Raw genomic sequence first — 15,528 nt, 5'->3', positions numbered from 1 at the left:
TCTGTAAAGTTCAAGCTATCTTTTACTGTAAAGTTCAGATTTTTACAGTATAAGAAGAAACAATTTTGTATTTAAGAGATAAGATAAGAAGTTCCTTTATTGATCGCCAATAGGGACAGCAGCACAAGTGAATGCAGTGCAAAGACTAAAAGAAAGAATACAATAAAAGTAGAATCAAATATATGAAATATACACACTATATGCATGTATGCTATGACACAACTCAACATGTATTTCTTTCGAATAAACACGCTAACCAGACATTCATAACACCCTATGTACAAGACCAGGAAACTATATGTTCTAAATTTGTTACATAATGCGTAAAAAGAAAGGTGCTTTATTATAAGGTATATTTTCACCACAATCATAAAACAATCATCCTCTACAGTTGACCGTGTTTTACTAATGCCAAAATAAAACTCCTTTTCTCTTTTCATCTCTTTTAGTAAAATGTACCTGCATGATGGCTGAGGTGACTGGTTGGACCAACTAGCCAGTTCACGTGTAACGAGGCAAAATTTATAGTTATATTTTGGTTAGATTCTGTAACATGTTTGTCAAAGAGTGTGCGATATATTCTGGCTGAAAGGTTTTGAGACTAACCCTAAAAATCTAAACATGACTGAGAATGATGGAATATTGAAACAGGGAGGCCGGCCAGAACAAAGCGAGCTGAAAGGACAAACACCACAGTAACCAGCGTCAGCTTTGCACTGAGCTTTTGTTTGAATGGACAATTGATTGGATTTCTCTCGAACACTCACTATCCTTCACTGCGAAACAAGCAAAATGAAGTTAGTTGTTATCTGTTGGTGTAATCATATCCCCTATGCATTTTGTATTGAATGATCGAAATATTTAATGGCCAAAAAAATGTAAGGATCTTACATTAACACTGAAAAACAAACTAAAGTGTTGGTGGTGTGTGTCCGAGGCCACACTGGATGGAAAACCTCAACAAGATAATGCTACTTGTCATGCTGCAAGAAATTTTCAAGAGTGGTTCAAGAAATTATTATCAATAAATAAAAAAGTCTGTCTTGTGGAGTTTTCTTCTTAACAAGCAAAAGCTATGTTTACTTTCTAACAAACAGTTTGAATGCATTTTCTTCCACATAAAACGTTTGCCATGTGAATTTTAAATCTTGCGTTATTTACACCCATGTTGACTTCTTCTTCTTCCCTGCCTTTATTGATGGACTGCTGCATATTTCGGTGCATTACCGCCACCTGTTGATCAGTGGAATAGCGTGAAACCAAACACGAGTTAAACAAAAAGGGGGGGCCAATCAAATTAATAGCTTTTGGCTGAACTCATCTTTGACTCATGCTAGCATCATCTTTCGGCACACTGTTATCCACATGATCAGTTTACCAAGAAGCCACACATTCCTGTTTGGTAAAATGTAATAAACTTTGATGGCAATTTTCAGGATTAAACATACTCCAGTGCAGTACTGGACAATCTTCAGTGTCTTAGGTCACTGAGGGATCTACTTTTACAATTTAGTTTTGTCTTGCTTTTTGCTTTGTTTTCAGGTAAGAATATCCATGTTACATCATAGTTTCTGCCCCGTTGATTATCACTGTGCAATGCTATATGTAAATTTTAAAAAGGTGAAGATGGGCCTTTCTAAGGACATTCTGGCGGAAAAGCACAGAAGTAAACAATAAAAATGAATTCCTTTTAGCTGCTTCAGTTTCTTGCTCGTTCACTGTCACACTGCCGTGGCTTACTGAGACACTTAAATAGAACGGAGACATTGTTAATGTAATTAGTGATACTTGTTCTGTTCCTGCTCTGACAAATGGAAATACCTGCTGAAAAGCAGGCATCTAACTAAAAAAGCCACAGTGTATTGTTCTGCAGTACAAACAGGTTTGGGTGTAGGCTACATAAAGTACCTACATTTTGACAATGGTAATTATTTTATCTTTCACAATACTGTTGCTCAGATATCAATTAAGGGCACCAAATATTCTACCCAATGTAGACTTTAAAAGTGCCTGTACAATGTTTAGAGCTCTTAATGGAGAAAAGAGGGTGTAGTCCTCTTGGATTCATGCTATATACAAGACAAACAAAAATATATTCAGGTGATAATCAGCTGTTTGAGTCTGGTATTTTGTTTATAGAGGAAGTAAATGTTTGAGTAGCATGCCAGGAGCTCGTTAGTAAACTACACCAGGAATTCAGACCAAAGAAGACGGCTGAGGTGGGTTGGGTTGGTTGAGATAGCTAATGATAGCTAGGATAGATTTTGATGGATTGAAGAGCACTCTAATGTGCATTGAGTACAATTTAGCCATATAGTGAGAAAAACATGACTGTTACACATACACATGGGCAGCGGGAGTGGATTATACTGCAGGAGTGGTTTGAGAACTTCTTTGGATGTTTTGTTACTTTTACTTTTGCATTAAGAAATGAAACCCGCCTCTACTCATATGAAATCAAACATTAACATTCAGGGGAATAAAGCAAAAGCAGCATTTCACATAGCACATGATGTCTTTAATGAATGTATCTATTGTTAAGAGTGTCATTTACTGATTAATTTGATCACAAAACAAGATGCATCAGGATCTGGGTGGATTAAACAATTCTTTGCTTGGCTGAACAATATCCTGGGGGAAACAATGATCAAGCATACACAAGCACACAAAGCAGATTTGTTGTTGTTGTTAATTTTTACAAAAACTACCAGTTACTGCAAGTCATCAAATTTACAGGTGCAGTGAGTGCAGGCCACACTGTCTGTCCTGCCACTGCTTGTACTGCTGCTGCTGCTGCTTGCTTTGAACTCCTGCCAGCATCCGTCTAAATATAGACTGCCCCCTTCCAATGTGCACTGCGCAGTAAAGGGCTCCTTGTTTATCAGACTCATCATGAGGAAATATAAACTTGGCTGAACACATTCTCTCTCAGTGTCTCTCTACTCAAAATTCACACTACCATACTTCTCAAGACACATTCTCTCTCACAGTCATCGCATTGCAGGTGGCAGTCTTGCCACCAGCTAAACAAAACATACTGAGTTAAAGGAAGAACTGATTTTGTCAGACAGAAATTGTTGGATGTTAACTGACCTCTTGAACCTTTACTCTAGATGGCCTAAGCCTGTCTGTCAAAGAGCAAAGCCTGCAGATAATGAACTTACCACTAAATCCCAGTTATTAAGCTCTAACAGAGTGATTGCCTCTGCAATGTTGTCAATTCCAGTGCAAGCCTGTGAGGGGAAAAAAACAAAGAAAAATGAATTACATGAGAGAAAGGCATTGTATGAGATTCTGCTAGTTTGTTTCATGAAACGCTCTGATCTGCCTGAACATAAAAAACACATTTTGCAACAAAAGGAGGAGAAAGCATGAAATAAAGAGGAACATTTAAACTATATGCTACCACCCATAACTGCAATATTTCAGTGGTGGCAGTCTTCACAAGAACGAAAGCCACTCAGTGATGTCTTGATCAAAAGAAGGCCTCCAGTTTCCTCTGATTATTGCCTGAAACCTTGGACCCTTGCAAAGCAAGCTAAACAAAATATGTTCTTCATAGTATAAAATGATTGCAATACTGCCAAGTGGATCCAAATACACCAATTACACTTATAGCATTAATGATATTAGATTTATCTATCTGCATTCTAAGTGTAAAATAAGACAATCCAAATGATGCCTTTCATTTCCTTTTATTTTGGACTGATATGTCTGTTAGTGTAACAAAATCAAACACTGATAAAGTGATGACAATTTCTAACTTTGACACCAGCTGTTACCCTTTGAACAGGTAAAAAAAGAAGAAGCCCAGAGTCAAATAAACCTTTTGAAAAATTGCCTAAAACTTGCACAGAGCAGCATGTGTGACCTCTTCGGTTCTGTGGTTCCCAGCTTGCAGAAACATTATGTATTTGTACCTGTCCCAAAGATATTTTTATTCATTAAATTATTTGAGAAGCTGGGCAAAGGGCAAACTAGGACATGGGAGCGTATTTTGCAGATGTTGAAGGAAGTTTACTTTCAGTGCAGGAAAAAGACTATTGAACTATTGAACTGTTAAAGATGAGTTTTGTAACTCAAGGATATGATCATTTTATTTAGGTGGGGGTACAATCTGCCAACAACAGTTAAAGGTCAAACATCATTACAGTTTTCAAAAATTTTAATGATGTGGTGCTTTTGCTGTCTTGAATCTGTTTGTTTAGAAGTTTACAACCTCTTTGTTTAACAGAGCATAAACAGAGCAGGAAAAAACCTGGAAAACAAGGAGCATTGTGTCCTTTTGAAATAAAAAAGAAAGAATTTCAGTTTTCTTAGGTGTAGCTTAAGATTTTACATATATAAATGGCTTTGCATACATATATACACACATATACATATACACATATATATATATATATATATATATATATATATATAGCTTATGTGTTTTTGGTGTCTGCTGGTATTTATGTTTTTGTGTGTTTGATATATCTATCATGCAGTGCATGTTTCTTTTTGTTTAATAATATATGCTGTGAAGACAAGAAACAGATCCCAATTAAATGTAAACACACAGGAATTATTTCTGAAATGGACAGAGTTTGACCCCTATGTCAATGATCTATTTAGACAATAAATTTATTGTGTCCTGTCCTAATATGAAGGAATGACATATCCACTCTCACCCTAACCTAACATCCAAAGCAAATGAGTTACGAGTAACAGTAATGCCTGTTGTCATATTTTAAAGTGAACTTGTTGATTCAAAACATGGCTACAATAACAACCACAATAGAGGGACACTACCAAATAGAAGGCCCACGATTAATTTTCCAAGATTATATTTTAGACGAAGGATGTATATTATTTTAGTACTGATGTCAATAAGCATAATAACAAAAAAAGGATGCTGAATTACTGCCCATTTGGAGATGAAGCATAATTCGGTAGCATGCATTTTCTCACCATCAAAATATAACTTTAGTATCCTACAAGCAAATTATTATTAAAATTTGGTATTTTCAAGGGCACACACAGTTTCTGACGAGGATTTAAAACCCAAACGGGATACCTGCCAGTGTAAACAAGTTGACAGACAGCGCCGTAGGTCTTCTTTAAGCTAACTAGATCGTCGCTATCGGTCTCCAGCGAACAAACTTGAAACCAGCGCAAAACACAAATTATTCCACTGTTTAGATTATCAGCTTTGGGCAGCAGTCACCTAGTTAGCGAGCTTACGGCTGATAACTGCCTTCAGAATCAGTTAGCAAGCTGTCAGTGTGTTAGCTTAGTGTGCTAGCCACAGAAAGCAAAGCTCAGCCCAGGTCTACTGTTTACGACGCCAGTCAGGTCCTGTGTACTGTTGTTGACAGTGGCCCAAGCAAATTCAACAACGGCAAACAGTTTACTACCTACCGAATACAATATTTGGGACACACAAAAGAGACACACCTGAAAGTCGGCCAGAATCATTTCTCTATCCATGTTGCTATCGCCGCTTTCGGAGGCCATGGCAATGACTGGCTAAAAGCAATTCTTCTTCCACTGGCTCCCGTCGCTTTCTCGCCTCACAGAGGGACACTGAGTGTTAATAAAATACTTTACTTAGACGTGGCGACGAGTGTGAGGTTAGCAAATTGGAAATATGAAACTTTATCGGGACTCAACCGCTTGCGACAGACAAAATTCTGTAAAGTAACGATACAGTGTTCAGTTATCTCATATCATTATTGTCATCTAGTCCACTGCTTTACGGCTGACGTAAAGTGGCTGCAGATGCTGTAAAACCTCCAGCCGGAGACGTGAGATGGTCGCTATACTAACATGACCGTCTGTCCTTTTCATCGCCACTGAAAAGACTTTGGACCATATTGCATTTTCAGATATAAATATGCTTAGAAGTGTCACTTCACTCTTTACTTAAATACGTAATGGGCATGTCCAATCTGTTCAAGTCATCTTGTATCGGGCAGCGTTTCTTCACAGTAGCTAGACTATAGGCTACAATACATTCTATTAATATTCTGTAAGCCAGTGTTTTCCACATACTTTCAGCACTAGGTCGCGGACTTAATGTCATTTTGTCCCAAATGATAAATAAATGTAGGCGTGGAGTAATTGTAATAGGCTAGCCTACTTTTGAGAGCCACTGACCCAATGCTGCAGCAGGCCAGAAACCAAATGATAGTCTGGGTGACATGATGCAAATGCATAAAAATCAAGAATGTGTGCGATTCATAAGCCCATGTGGCCCCTGACTCACGTGCGCCTCAGCTAGGCTATCAGTAGTGGCACAAAAATAAACCTACCCAGTTAGGGAAGAGGAAGTCAAGTCAGTGACGATGGACCAGGCAGTGGAGGGCAAGAAGAAATAATAATCTTTATTTCTTCTGAATAGGGCACTCATAGTAGCTACATGGATGCACTCCTAGCAATAGACAGGTCCCCGATCAGATGCAGCACCGGGATGATGGAGCAAACAATAACCTATAGATTTGCCATCGCCCAGTGTAAACCTCATTATGTCTATAGGGGTGGATTTGTTTAATCATTTAAAGCATGCCATATCTTCAGACATGTAATAACAGGCCTATGGAAAACTCGATAATTTAAAAAAGTGTAATTTCTCCAATTACACCGACAACAAACGCCGCTGATGCGATGGCGCAAGAGGAATAGGCTACTTGCCTGTTTGTCCTTGAATGGACAAAGCTTCTTCGACCCCTGGCACGAAAAAGCGCAAAACCAACCTTTGGGTCTTTACGCACAGCCGCTATTTTACGCACCATGTTATGTATAACAGCCCACTGACTGATTACACCTGAGAGAAACAGTCACATGACCCGAAATGACCTTATTATTCTTTTGTTTTCCAGCATTGTTATACAGTAGGCTATATCACACCAAACCACGTGTTTTTTAATGTATAAATCATGTCAAGGCGCATATCCTCATGGGCGCTCTACTATGCTGTGCGTGTGAGTAGCCTATACAGTAAATCCCTACACATCTAACAGCAGCTCTACACCAGGCTGCGAGGCTGTAGGCTAGTTTCATCACTAGAGGGCGGCATGATGAAAGGAAACTGAAAGATACCCGATGACAGTTTAAGAAGCCTTTCTTGCTCTTTCACTGGAAATTATGAATTAAGATGAAGTAGGACCCACTGATTATATCAATATGCTACACTGTGATGGTGTTCTCTGGCATAAATTCACTATATTTCAGTAACGAATGCACTATTATGAACGTGACGTTGTTACAGCATCTTGGTTTCTTTTCCAAAGCTCCGGTAAAACAACGTCCCGCCTATCAAGCGTTTATCCAATCACGCCATCTCATCTTTTTTTGGTAAGTATTTCAAATTATAAACTCGTCTAAACGTAAAGTCAATCGCCCTGCCTCCTACAGCTCAATCTACACTTCAAATGAACCATGCTTTGTGATGTCAGTGACGATATTTCAGCAGGAGCTTTGGCTTTTTTTGGACATTTAGCCTGTGCCACATTTTGAAAGAAATTCAATCGGACATCGCTGTGACACTGGTTCATGGAGGATGCAAGGAGGATCATTGCATTCGGTAGGTTTACTTTTGAAAATCAAATGAACCTCGTAATGTTTGTGCGATCGTCGGGCTGATCGGCTCCCCCTCCCTCAGTCTCTGAGTTTGCATGCTGATATTATAACACGATGGCAGCCCGAATACAGTTATTTTGGTAAAGTCTTTTGAAAATGAGCGGGAAGTGACATCACATCTTTTTGGTGATGCGTAGATGTAACAAAATAATGTGGGCTAAATGCGGGCCTATTTATTTTTTCTGTTGCTTTATCAGCGTTCGACTCGGTAGGATGACACCTAATGACCAGATACACGGAGGAAGGCGTGTGTTATGGTTTTAATCACATTTAAAGTAAGGGTTTTATATATTTAATTGTTATAACGTTATTATATTGCAGGTATGTTATGTCCTATGTATACAAACAGGTTTAAGCCTATTGTAAATATGGGTTGCTTATCTATGTCTACAGAAACACATTAAGCCATCAGTTAAACATCAAATTTAGCATCTGCCACAGATCAGCCGCTAAACATCGGGTCACAAGACAGTAAGGGCTGCGAGATAGTTCGCACTCAACACGTGGGGAATAATTGTTGTTTTTATATTGTTTCCACATCTGCTACTTATGACCTAAAATACCCGAAACAGAGTCAACATTATGCCAGGGACTCAGAGGTAGCAGAATATGTCTAGCAGATGAGTTGCATACCTAAAATAACTAATAATAGGAGCGCATTTAATTGACTATTAATTCATTTCAATTTGGAGAAAAAAATGTTCAGAGCTAGAGGGATTTATTGACTGTTCTGGATACTGATTGAGCAAGTCATAAGTAGAATACAAGCTGTGAAAGTGAAAAAGTTTCATAACCCGCCTATCATTGTGTGAAATGCACGTAAGGAAATTATTGCTGGGTAGCCTAAAAGTAAAAAGCAATCCACAACCATAGCCTATGTTGTGGTTATGGGACATTGTTTAGTCTTTCAACATGCGAGAGAAGCTGAAATCGAGGAAAATATGAGTTATTCATGAGTTATGTATACACAAAATTGTTCCTATAGTTCCTAATCAGTTAATATTACATACATATTTGAAAGGAGATAAAGCATTAGAACAATTTAATTGGATTTACAGGTAAAACAAAACAACAATAATAAACTCAGTTCATCTAAACATCCATATGGCAACAAAAAAAAATCAAAGGAAGCCTATTGTACTTTTTTATTTTGCAGGCCTGTCTTTAAGAACTTCTAGCTGCTACTTGTTATAGATTCATGAGATATAAAGCATGGTAAACTGCTCCCATGAGACTTGGCTCTATATATTATTGGGGTTTTTCCATTGGTTTTTGGTTTTGGTAGGTCAAGCCCATGTATGATGTAAGGGTGGGAGGGTGGTACCTAGGATATAGACTGCCTCCTGGATTGACATTTTCTACACATTCTGACAAAAACCTTGGCTTCTATCTCTCATTAAATTTCATATATCATCTCATCATATTTTTTTACAAGAATGGCTGACAGGTCAGTAGCTGACAAGCTTTGCAGTGCCTCGGCCAGGGGAAACCTACCTGAAGTGTTGTTTTTGCTGCAAAATGGAGCAGATGTTAATGGATTTAATACATTCAACAGAACTGCACTGCAGGTTAGTATAAACTGCTTTCAAACTGTTTTTTATGTCAAAGTGTACTTGGAAAAATATATGTGTTTATGTTAACGTTTTTGTAGCCTGTTGTGAGACAAAGCAGCATGTTTGACTTCCTTATCTTTTTGTGCTGTTGTAGGCCTAGGACATATGGCCTATTTATATTTTGTCTTAAAATCTCCAGTAGACATTGTTAATCGTTATATATCATTAAATACACTAGATATATAAATCGTTTTCAAAAGAAGAAATATGTGGACAGATGGCAAAGGGATGGTCTTTGTAGCATGTGATCCATAAACACTAAGTCAAAATAGCTACATAGCTCACCAAAATCGTTCTGAAATTCATAGTTTTGCTGTAATTAATTATTTCATGTCAGTTCATCATAAAATAGCAGAATAATGTGAATAAAGCTTTGTTCTTTATTTTATTGGAACAATAAGATGTTCTTTTATCACTATAAGTTTCAAGTCACAATCTAATGTAGTTTGACCATCACTTTTGCACTTGAGAATTAAGTTATTGAGATACAATAATGAATAAGCCCATTTTCATATTTCTGTAATATAAGAAATGCATGCTACAAAGCAAAGTTTAATTTGAAGGCTACTGATGGAGTGTGAGTTACAAAATGGTGGGGATGAGGAAATGGTGGCTGAGGGCCTGTCTTAGTTACTCAATATACCTGTTCCTGTTTCATATAGGCTTAGATTTCTTTTTAATACGGTTTGCACAGAAACTGTCAAATACTGAAAGGCACCAATATTGATACTAATATTGCTATTACCACTAATGATGGGCATGTTGCATCACCCACCCTGTAGTAATATTGAAAATAATAATAATAATAGTAATAATAGCCTATCTTAAATCAGTGCAGTAGAGTCATTTTAGTCTCCTCATCTTAATAATAAATTACATTTCATATGCACTTCGTTTTTTGTTTCAATGTTGATACAAGGCAAATTGTTAATAGAGCACTAGTCTATTAACTTTAACCCTCTATTTTACATTATAGTTTTTCATTAATTTGGAGGATTGAGGCTCTCTGATAATGCATCAATGAGCCAGAAGGGTGGTAAATTTGTTGGTAAATTTGTTTATTACAGAAGATTTATTAAGATAAATTAGAAATGAGCACTCCTTTCATTTGTTTTGATATATCATTTGTTCAGAAGATTTCTACTGTGCAGCAAGCAGTTTTAGTAATGGTTTTGTATCAGATTGCCCAGAAAGTACAAATTTTCCCCAGAGAATGTCCCTCTGTCATTAGATTTAGGGGGGCCTTTATATCTATATATATATATAGGCTACATATAGGCTACTACACACACACACACAAAGACACACACACTTTTAATCTGCTTGTTTTCCTCCTCCTCATGTCTTTGTGCAGGTGGTGAAGTTGGGGAACACCGCCGTGGTTGAGGCTCTTCTCTTGGTAGGGGCAGACATCAACGTACGCGACCCGGCCTGTGGCCTGACCGTGACCCACGACGCAGCGCGTGAGGGATTCATTGATTCTGTGCGCGTGCTGGTGGACCGCGGGGCAGATACGAACATCGTGGATGAGCAGGGTAACCTGCCTCTTCACCTGGCAGCCAGGGAGGGCCATCTGGAGGTGGTCCAGCTGCTGATCGGACGCACCGCGAACCCCCAAACGCGCAACGGTCTGGGTTACACAGCCAGGCAGCTCGCGTTCCTCAACGGGAGGATGGACACTGTCAAATACATCGACGAGTATTTGAGCTCACGTAAGTCTGCATCCTAAGTTGTTTTTCTTCATTCAAAAATCCCTAATGTCAGTTGAGTTAATAGGTGCACTCCCAATGCAGTCCAATCCAGCACTTTACAATAAGTCCTATGTTTATTTAATTTTCTCTCTCTCTCAATAAAATAACTTCCTACTTACAAATCCAAGTGTGTCCTTTAAAGAAAAATTATTTATTCTTTTTTCAAGATACACAGTACAAGAAAACGACAAAGGCATATTTAAACATTACTGTGTGCATACACCGGACATAGTGACAACAACTGACTGTGCAAGAATTTATAAGCCAATCTGATAGGTTAGCCTGTGTTGTAAAAATAAACGAATAGGCCGAGCTTTCATTTAGACTTCTTTAGTCCATAGCTATTCTCTGGCACAACAAACTGCATCTCTCTATGGCCCGAAAGCTTTATAGGAGACACTAACAGCCTGGGATCCCCATATGGCGTCGGATTAACACGCCGACTTCTTACATCATTTCGCATTTCGCTTATTATTATTTTAGCCTGAAGCAGCAGCAGATGTAGGCTAATGTCTGCTCATTTTAGACCAGGTATAAAATGTATTTTCACAATTTCTACTGTTTCCTGCAGCTTGGTTTCCTGATATGTGTGTATTAGGCCTACTTGCAGTTTTAAATCCCCAGCAAGCTTCTAAATAATTTTCTATAGGCCTAGCCTACAATAAATAAACACGAGCTGGTTTTGTTTCGTTTTAAACTAACTTAGTTTAACCTTCAGTCTGACTCTCAACTCAAATACCCTGTAGATTACACTCTATCCTGTTTGGCAGTTGTGGTTTCATGATGAAAGGCTATCATTCAGTTAAATAAATCATTTAGCCTAACTACCAGCTATTTGAAAGTGTGTATATGTCCATGCTTTCATGATCAGTTTTTTTGTTTATTATAGGTTGCGTAGCTTCAAAATACACAGTGTAGGCCTACGACGACGTGGCTACACACGGCCTGTTTTGCCTTAGAACCTGTGCAGGCTGCATATTGAACATTTTTGGCCTCGACTCGACAATATCGAAAGTGAAAGTCCTGTCTTCTTAATGCTGCTTCCTTAGGCTACTCTGTTTCTTTCTCTGTGTACTTGTGTTAACGGGAACACACAGCCGCACTATGGGACTTATGGACATAAAGTCCAACAATTCAAATGTTCAAGACTGGGTAAAGGTTAACGTTATGTGGTCATGTCAGGCATGGGTCAATGCAAAACGTCAGGGAATGAATATGGGTCAGTGCAGTGTCTTACAAGTGACCACATGAGATGAATACAGAGTCTGTTTGTTAGGCTATATAGTTATTGCTTTGCAGTGAGCATGAGTGAACATTCAAACACACACGTCTTATTACACAAATAAAAGGAAGCAGAAAAACAAGTTCATTAGTGTGCTATTGACAAATTACAAACATTTCATTCAGATATATGGTAGGCTACAATCATTTAGCTACAACCTGATTGTTTTCAGTCTAAATAAGTGTTTCCGTCGTAATTTAATAAAGCCCAAATGAAAGAATATGGTTACTGTTTTTTTTTTAAATCGAAAGGCTGTGAAATTCATGTTCTGATCAGCTAAACCCTTTTGCAGAACCATTTCATCAATAAAAGCTTAAAAATGGCAGGAGTTATTTTGCAGCGATATTGCCCTGCTGAAAGCCTTACCTGTTTATATTATTGTTTAACACGCAAAGACAGACACGATCAGTGGCTTTTATTATTGATGACATTATGGTCACCATTTAAAACTTAGGCTATAATCTCCTTTATTTGTTGACTTAATGACTATCAAGATGGAAGGCTATAAGCCTATAGGCTATAAAAAAGATTTTTTAGTGTATTGTCTTTAATCCACACTCCCCTTTTCAATGTTATTCTCACAAAGTACTCTACATTTTTTGTGATTGGAATAATTTTGATCTCCCTGTCCCTGAGTGCATATGAAAAATAAAACGCTGAGTTACGTTACGTTGTAATTTCGCAGGCGCTTTCTTCTTACATCTTACATGTGTCGCCTATTCCCCTGTTTTGTGCGAAGAAACTATTTAGAAACCTTCCGCTTTGCCCAGGTAATGACACTATTTAGGCTAACTGTCTCTTTAGGAACGGAAGCCATGATTAAAATAGCCTAATTAAAGGTTCGTGTTTGCAGGCCTGTATATGCGAGGCTGGGGAAGAGGCGGGCAGGTTATTTTTTACCACTAACAAGGGGGAAAAAAGGAAAAGGAGAAGGAGGAGTCAACCATATATGGGCGTCAATCCGGCAGTCATTTGATGACCTGACTGTATAGAGTCCGGATTGGCTGGGCAGTGTGAGGAGGAGGCTGATACAGCAGGACCTGAGGCAACGAGCGAGTCAGCGTCTGAAGCTGGTCAAACTTGTAATATCTCAAAAAACAAACACATAGATTACTGTCTACTCTTTTTATACCATAAGTGGAGTTTTATGTGACTCCTTTTTGAAAAAGCCGATTTTTATCTCCTTTTCAAAATCGCATTTTGGTCATGACTTGGTTTATTTCTTCTTTTAGTTCAATGGGTTTGTGTGCCATATATTTACGAGTAGCCTATAATGTTGGTATGTTATTGTGCATGTATTATTGCATTAGTAGTGTTTATGTTTGCATATGGAAAAATTAAACTCATTGGGTGTGTTTTTCTCTGTCTCACAGAGTAGAGGAGGAAGAGGATGAAGACAAAGGCTTCTTTTGCTTCTGCCAGTCTACTCATGTCTTTTTGCAGATAGGCTACTTTAACCCTTCGTTTGTTATAGGCATTTCTCTTATGTACATGTACATGCTGTTTGGTTACCCAAAGAAGAGACCAAGCACATGTTAATAAATGCCAAAATAAAAAAGACAATAACACTGATTACTATATGGTTCATGATCATGTTTAATTATAATTGTTTTTTTTATTCTGTCATGACAGGAGAGCCACCTTGAGACATTATCTTGTATCCTTATGCAGATATTTTATTCTGTAGCATCATAGTGTGACCAGCAGAAACATTAAGGAAATTTTACTACAGCTGTTATGTTCCAATAGCACTTGAAGTCAGTGTAAAAATTAGTCAGATCAGACTTCACAGGAGGCCTGACAGTGGTAATAAATTCCTAATTTGTTCCATGTATTTACAATGAGGCAAAACATACAACCCCTGGACTGTAAGAGTGACTGTCTATCAACAGAAGGTCTAATATTCATTTTGTTAACCTATAGCTGCACCTATTCAGGAGGGGGGCAATTACATTTGGAAAGGTCAAGTATCTGCACAACTTCCTTTTTTCTTTGACTCCTACCAAAACGCTGTGTGTGTGTGTGTGTGTGTGTGTGTGTGTGTGTGTGTGTGTGTTTTAATACAGTTTAGTATGTGCGGGCCAGAGATTGTCTCTTTCTGGAAAATAAGCGTTACATCCGGCTTGCATCAGGTTAGAAATAGCCGCTGTTCAGCATGGCTATTTCTATGTGAATGCACTTTGTTTGCATGTTGATTATTTTTAATATAGCTATTTCTGTTTAATACAATTATTTTACTTTTTTTTTTATCTACATGAAGGTATCGCTAAAACCACTTTACAATATCATAGGCTACTTGCTGCCTAGCCTACTAATGTTGTCTGTATCTTTTGACATGTAGGCCTAACCATGTAACCAACCAAACCACTTTCGCTGCATATGATTTGCCTTGTCCATTAGCTCAGGCACCCAATACAATATGATTCTTCCTAAATCATCAATGAACATAATCTAAACGTAGATAATTGCTGTGGCCATAAAACGGGCCAGCCCACTAAATGAAGTTGGCTAAGCATATATAGGCCTATAGATGGCGACCTGTGTGCTGCGCGTAAGCCTAACAGAGCTCTCTCCCTATGCTTCTCAAAAATGATTGTTTCCTAAACAAATAACAAATGGTAACCTGCTGAGTGAAATCCAAGATCGGTTTCACCGGCGACATTCTATTTAATGAATTCACCATAGTGCATTGCTATGAAACAAAAAGCAACAAATGCGAATTAGAGAAAATAAATCATTTCCATCAGACAAAAGCCATGCTCCGCGCAAGGAGAGGATTCAGTTAATAGTCTATATTAGAATCAATACAGTGATCAGCTTACTTAGATGTTTATACAGTGTGTAGCAAAAATTTGTTCTGCATAAACTAATTACATTTTGTTTACGCCGTTAATGGAAAGTGAAAGTAGGCTATTTCTGCCGTCTTGTGAGAGGGCGATGCAGGCTGCTTTCCAACACGGCCACCAGCGGCATAGTGTGCACTTACTGGATTTGAGTTATATTAGTAGAACAACCAAACCTTCGATTTAAAAAGGTATTTGCCTGATTTTCTAAATGTTTCCATCTGCCCAGCTCATTAATATCTGGCACAAGCGCACGTCTATCCGCAAGGGAGACCGGAGCTCTCCTCTAACCGCGCGCACACATGTTGAATGACAGCTCATTTCGGTTAATGCAGCAAAATGTTGATGGATAGGCTAGTTGTTAACTAAACTCGTTGGAACGAAGGTATGAAGTGCAAATGTAGCCAAGTTAAAAGTAG

At 38.2% G+C, this 15,528-nt stretch overlaps 2 protein-coding genes across 3 annotated transcripts in view; one reads left to right on the top strand and one right to left on the bottom strand.

Annotated features, from left to right (window-relative positions):
* The window catches only part of faf1 (Fas (TNFRSF6) associated factor 1), a 63,344-nt gene extending 57,601 nt beyond the window's left edge, over positions 1 to 5,743 (bottom strand). Inside the window, exons 1-2 of the mRNA XM_038715934.1 lie at positions 5,437 to 5,743; positions 3,165 to 3,233 (exon numbers count right to left, since the gene is read on the bottom strand). Coding sequence (XP_038571862.1) covers positions 3,165 to 3,233; positions 5,437 to 5,496 — 129 coding nt within the window. The 5' untranslated portion in view covers positions 5,497 to 5,743. The remainder of the gene's footprint in view (positions 1 to 3,164; positions 3,234 to 5,436) is intronic.
* Positions 5,744 to 7,348: 1,605 nt separating this feature from the next.
* cdkn2c (cyclin-dependent kinase inhibitor 2C (p18, inhibits CDK4)) lies at positions 7,349 to 13,838 on the top strand. Of its 2 annotated transcripts, none has more exons than XM_038715931.1 (4): positions 7,349 to 7,564; positions 9,056 to 9,188; positions 10,588 to 10,945; positions 13,640 to 13,838. In XM_038715931.1, exons 2-4 carry the CDS (start codon positions 9,057 to 9,059, stop codon positions 13,642 to 13,644), a joined length of 495 nt encoding a protein of 164 aa, XP_038571859.1. In that variant the 5' UTR covers positions 7,349 to 7,564; position 9,056; the 3' UTR covers positions 13,645 to 13,838. The 2 variants fall into 2 exon arrangements, with proteins under 2 accessions (XP_038571859.1, XP_038571861.1); XM_038715933.1 differs by lacking the exon at positions 7,349 to 7,564 and adding an exon at positions 7,753 to 7,895.
* Positions 13,839 to 15,528: the final 1,690 nt, after the last annotated feature.

The sequence above is a fragment of the Micropterus salmoides genome, unplaced genomic scaffold (genome assembly GCF_014851395.1).
Source record: "Micropterus salmoides isolate LMB-PRFRI ecotype aquatic unplaced genomic scaffold, ASM1485139v1 Ms_hic_scaffold_13, whole genome shotgun sequence".
In the NCBI taxonomy this organism is placed as follows: domain Eukaryota; kingdom Metazoa; phylum Chordata; class Actinopteri; order Centrarchiformes; family Centrarchidae; genus Micropterus; species Micropterus salmoides.
This window is presented reverse-complemented; position numbering and strand designations above follow the sequence as displayed.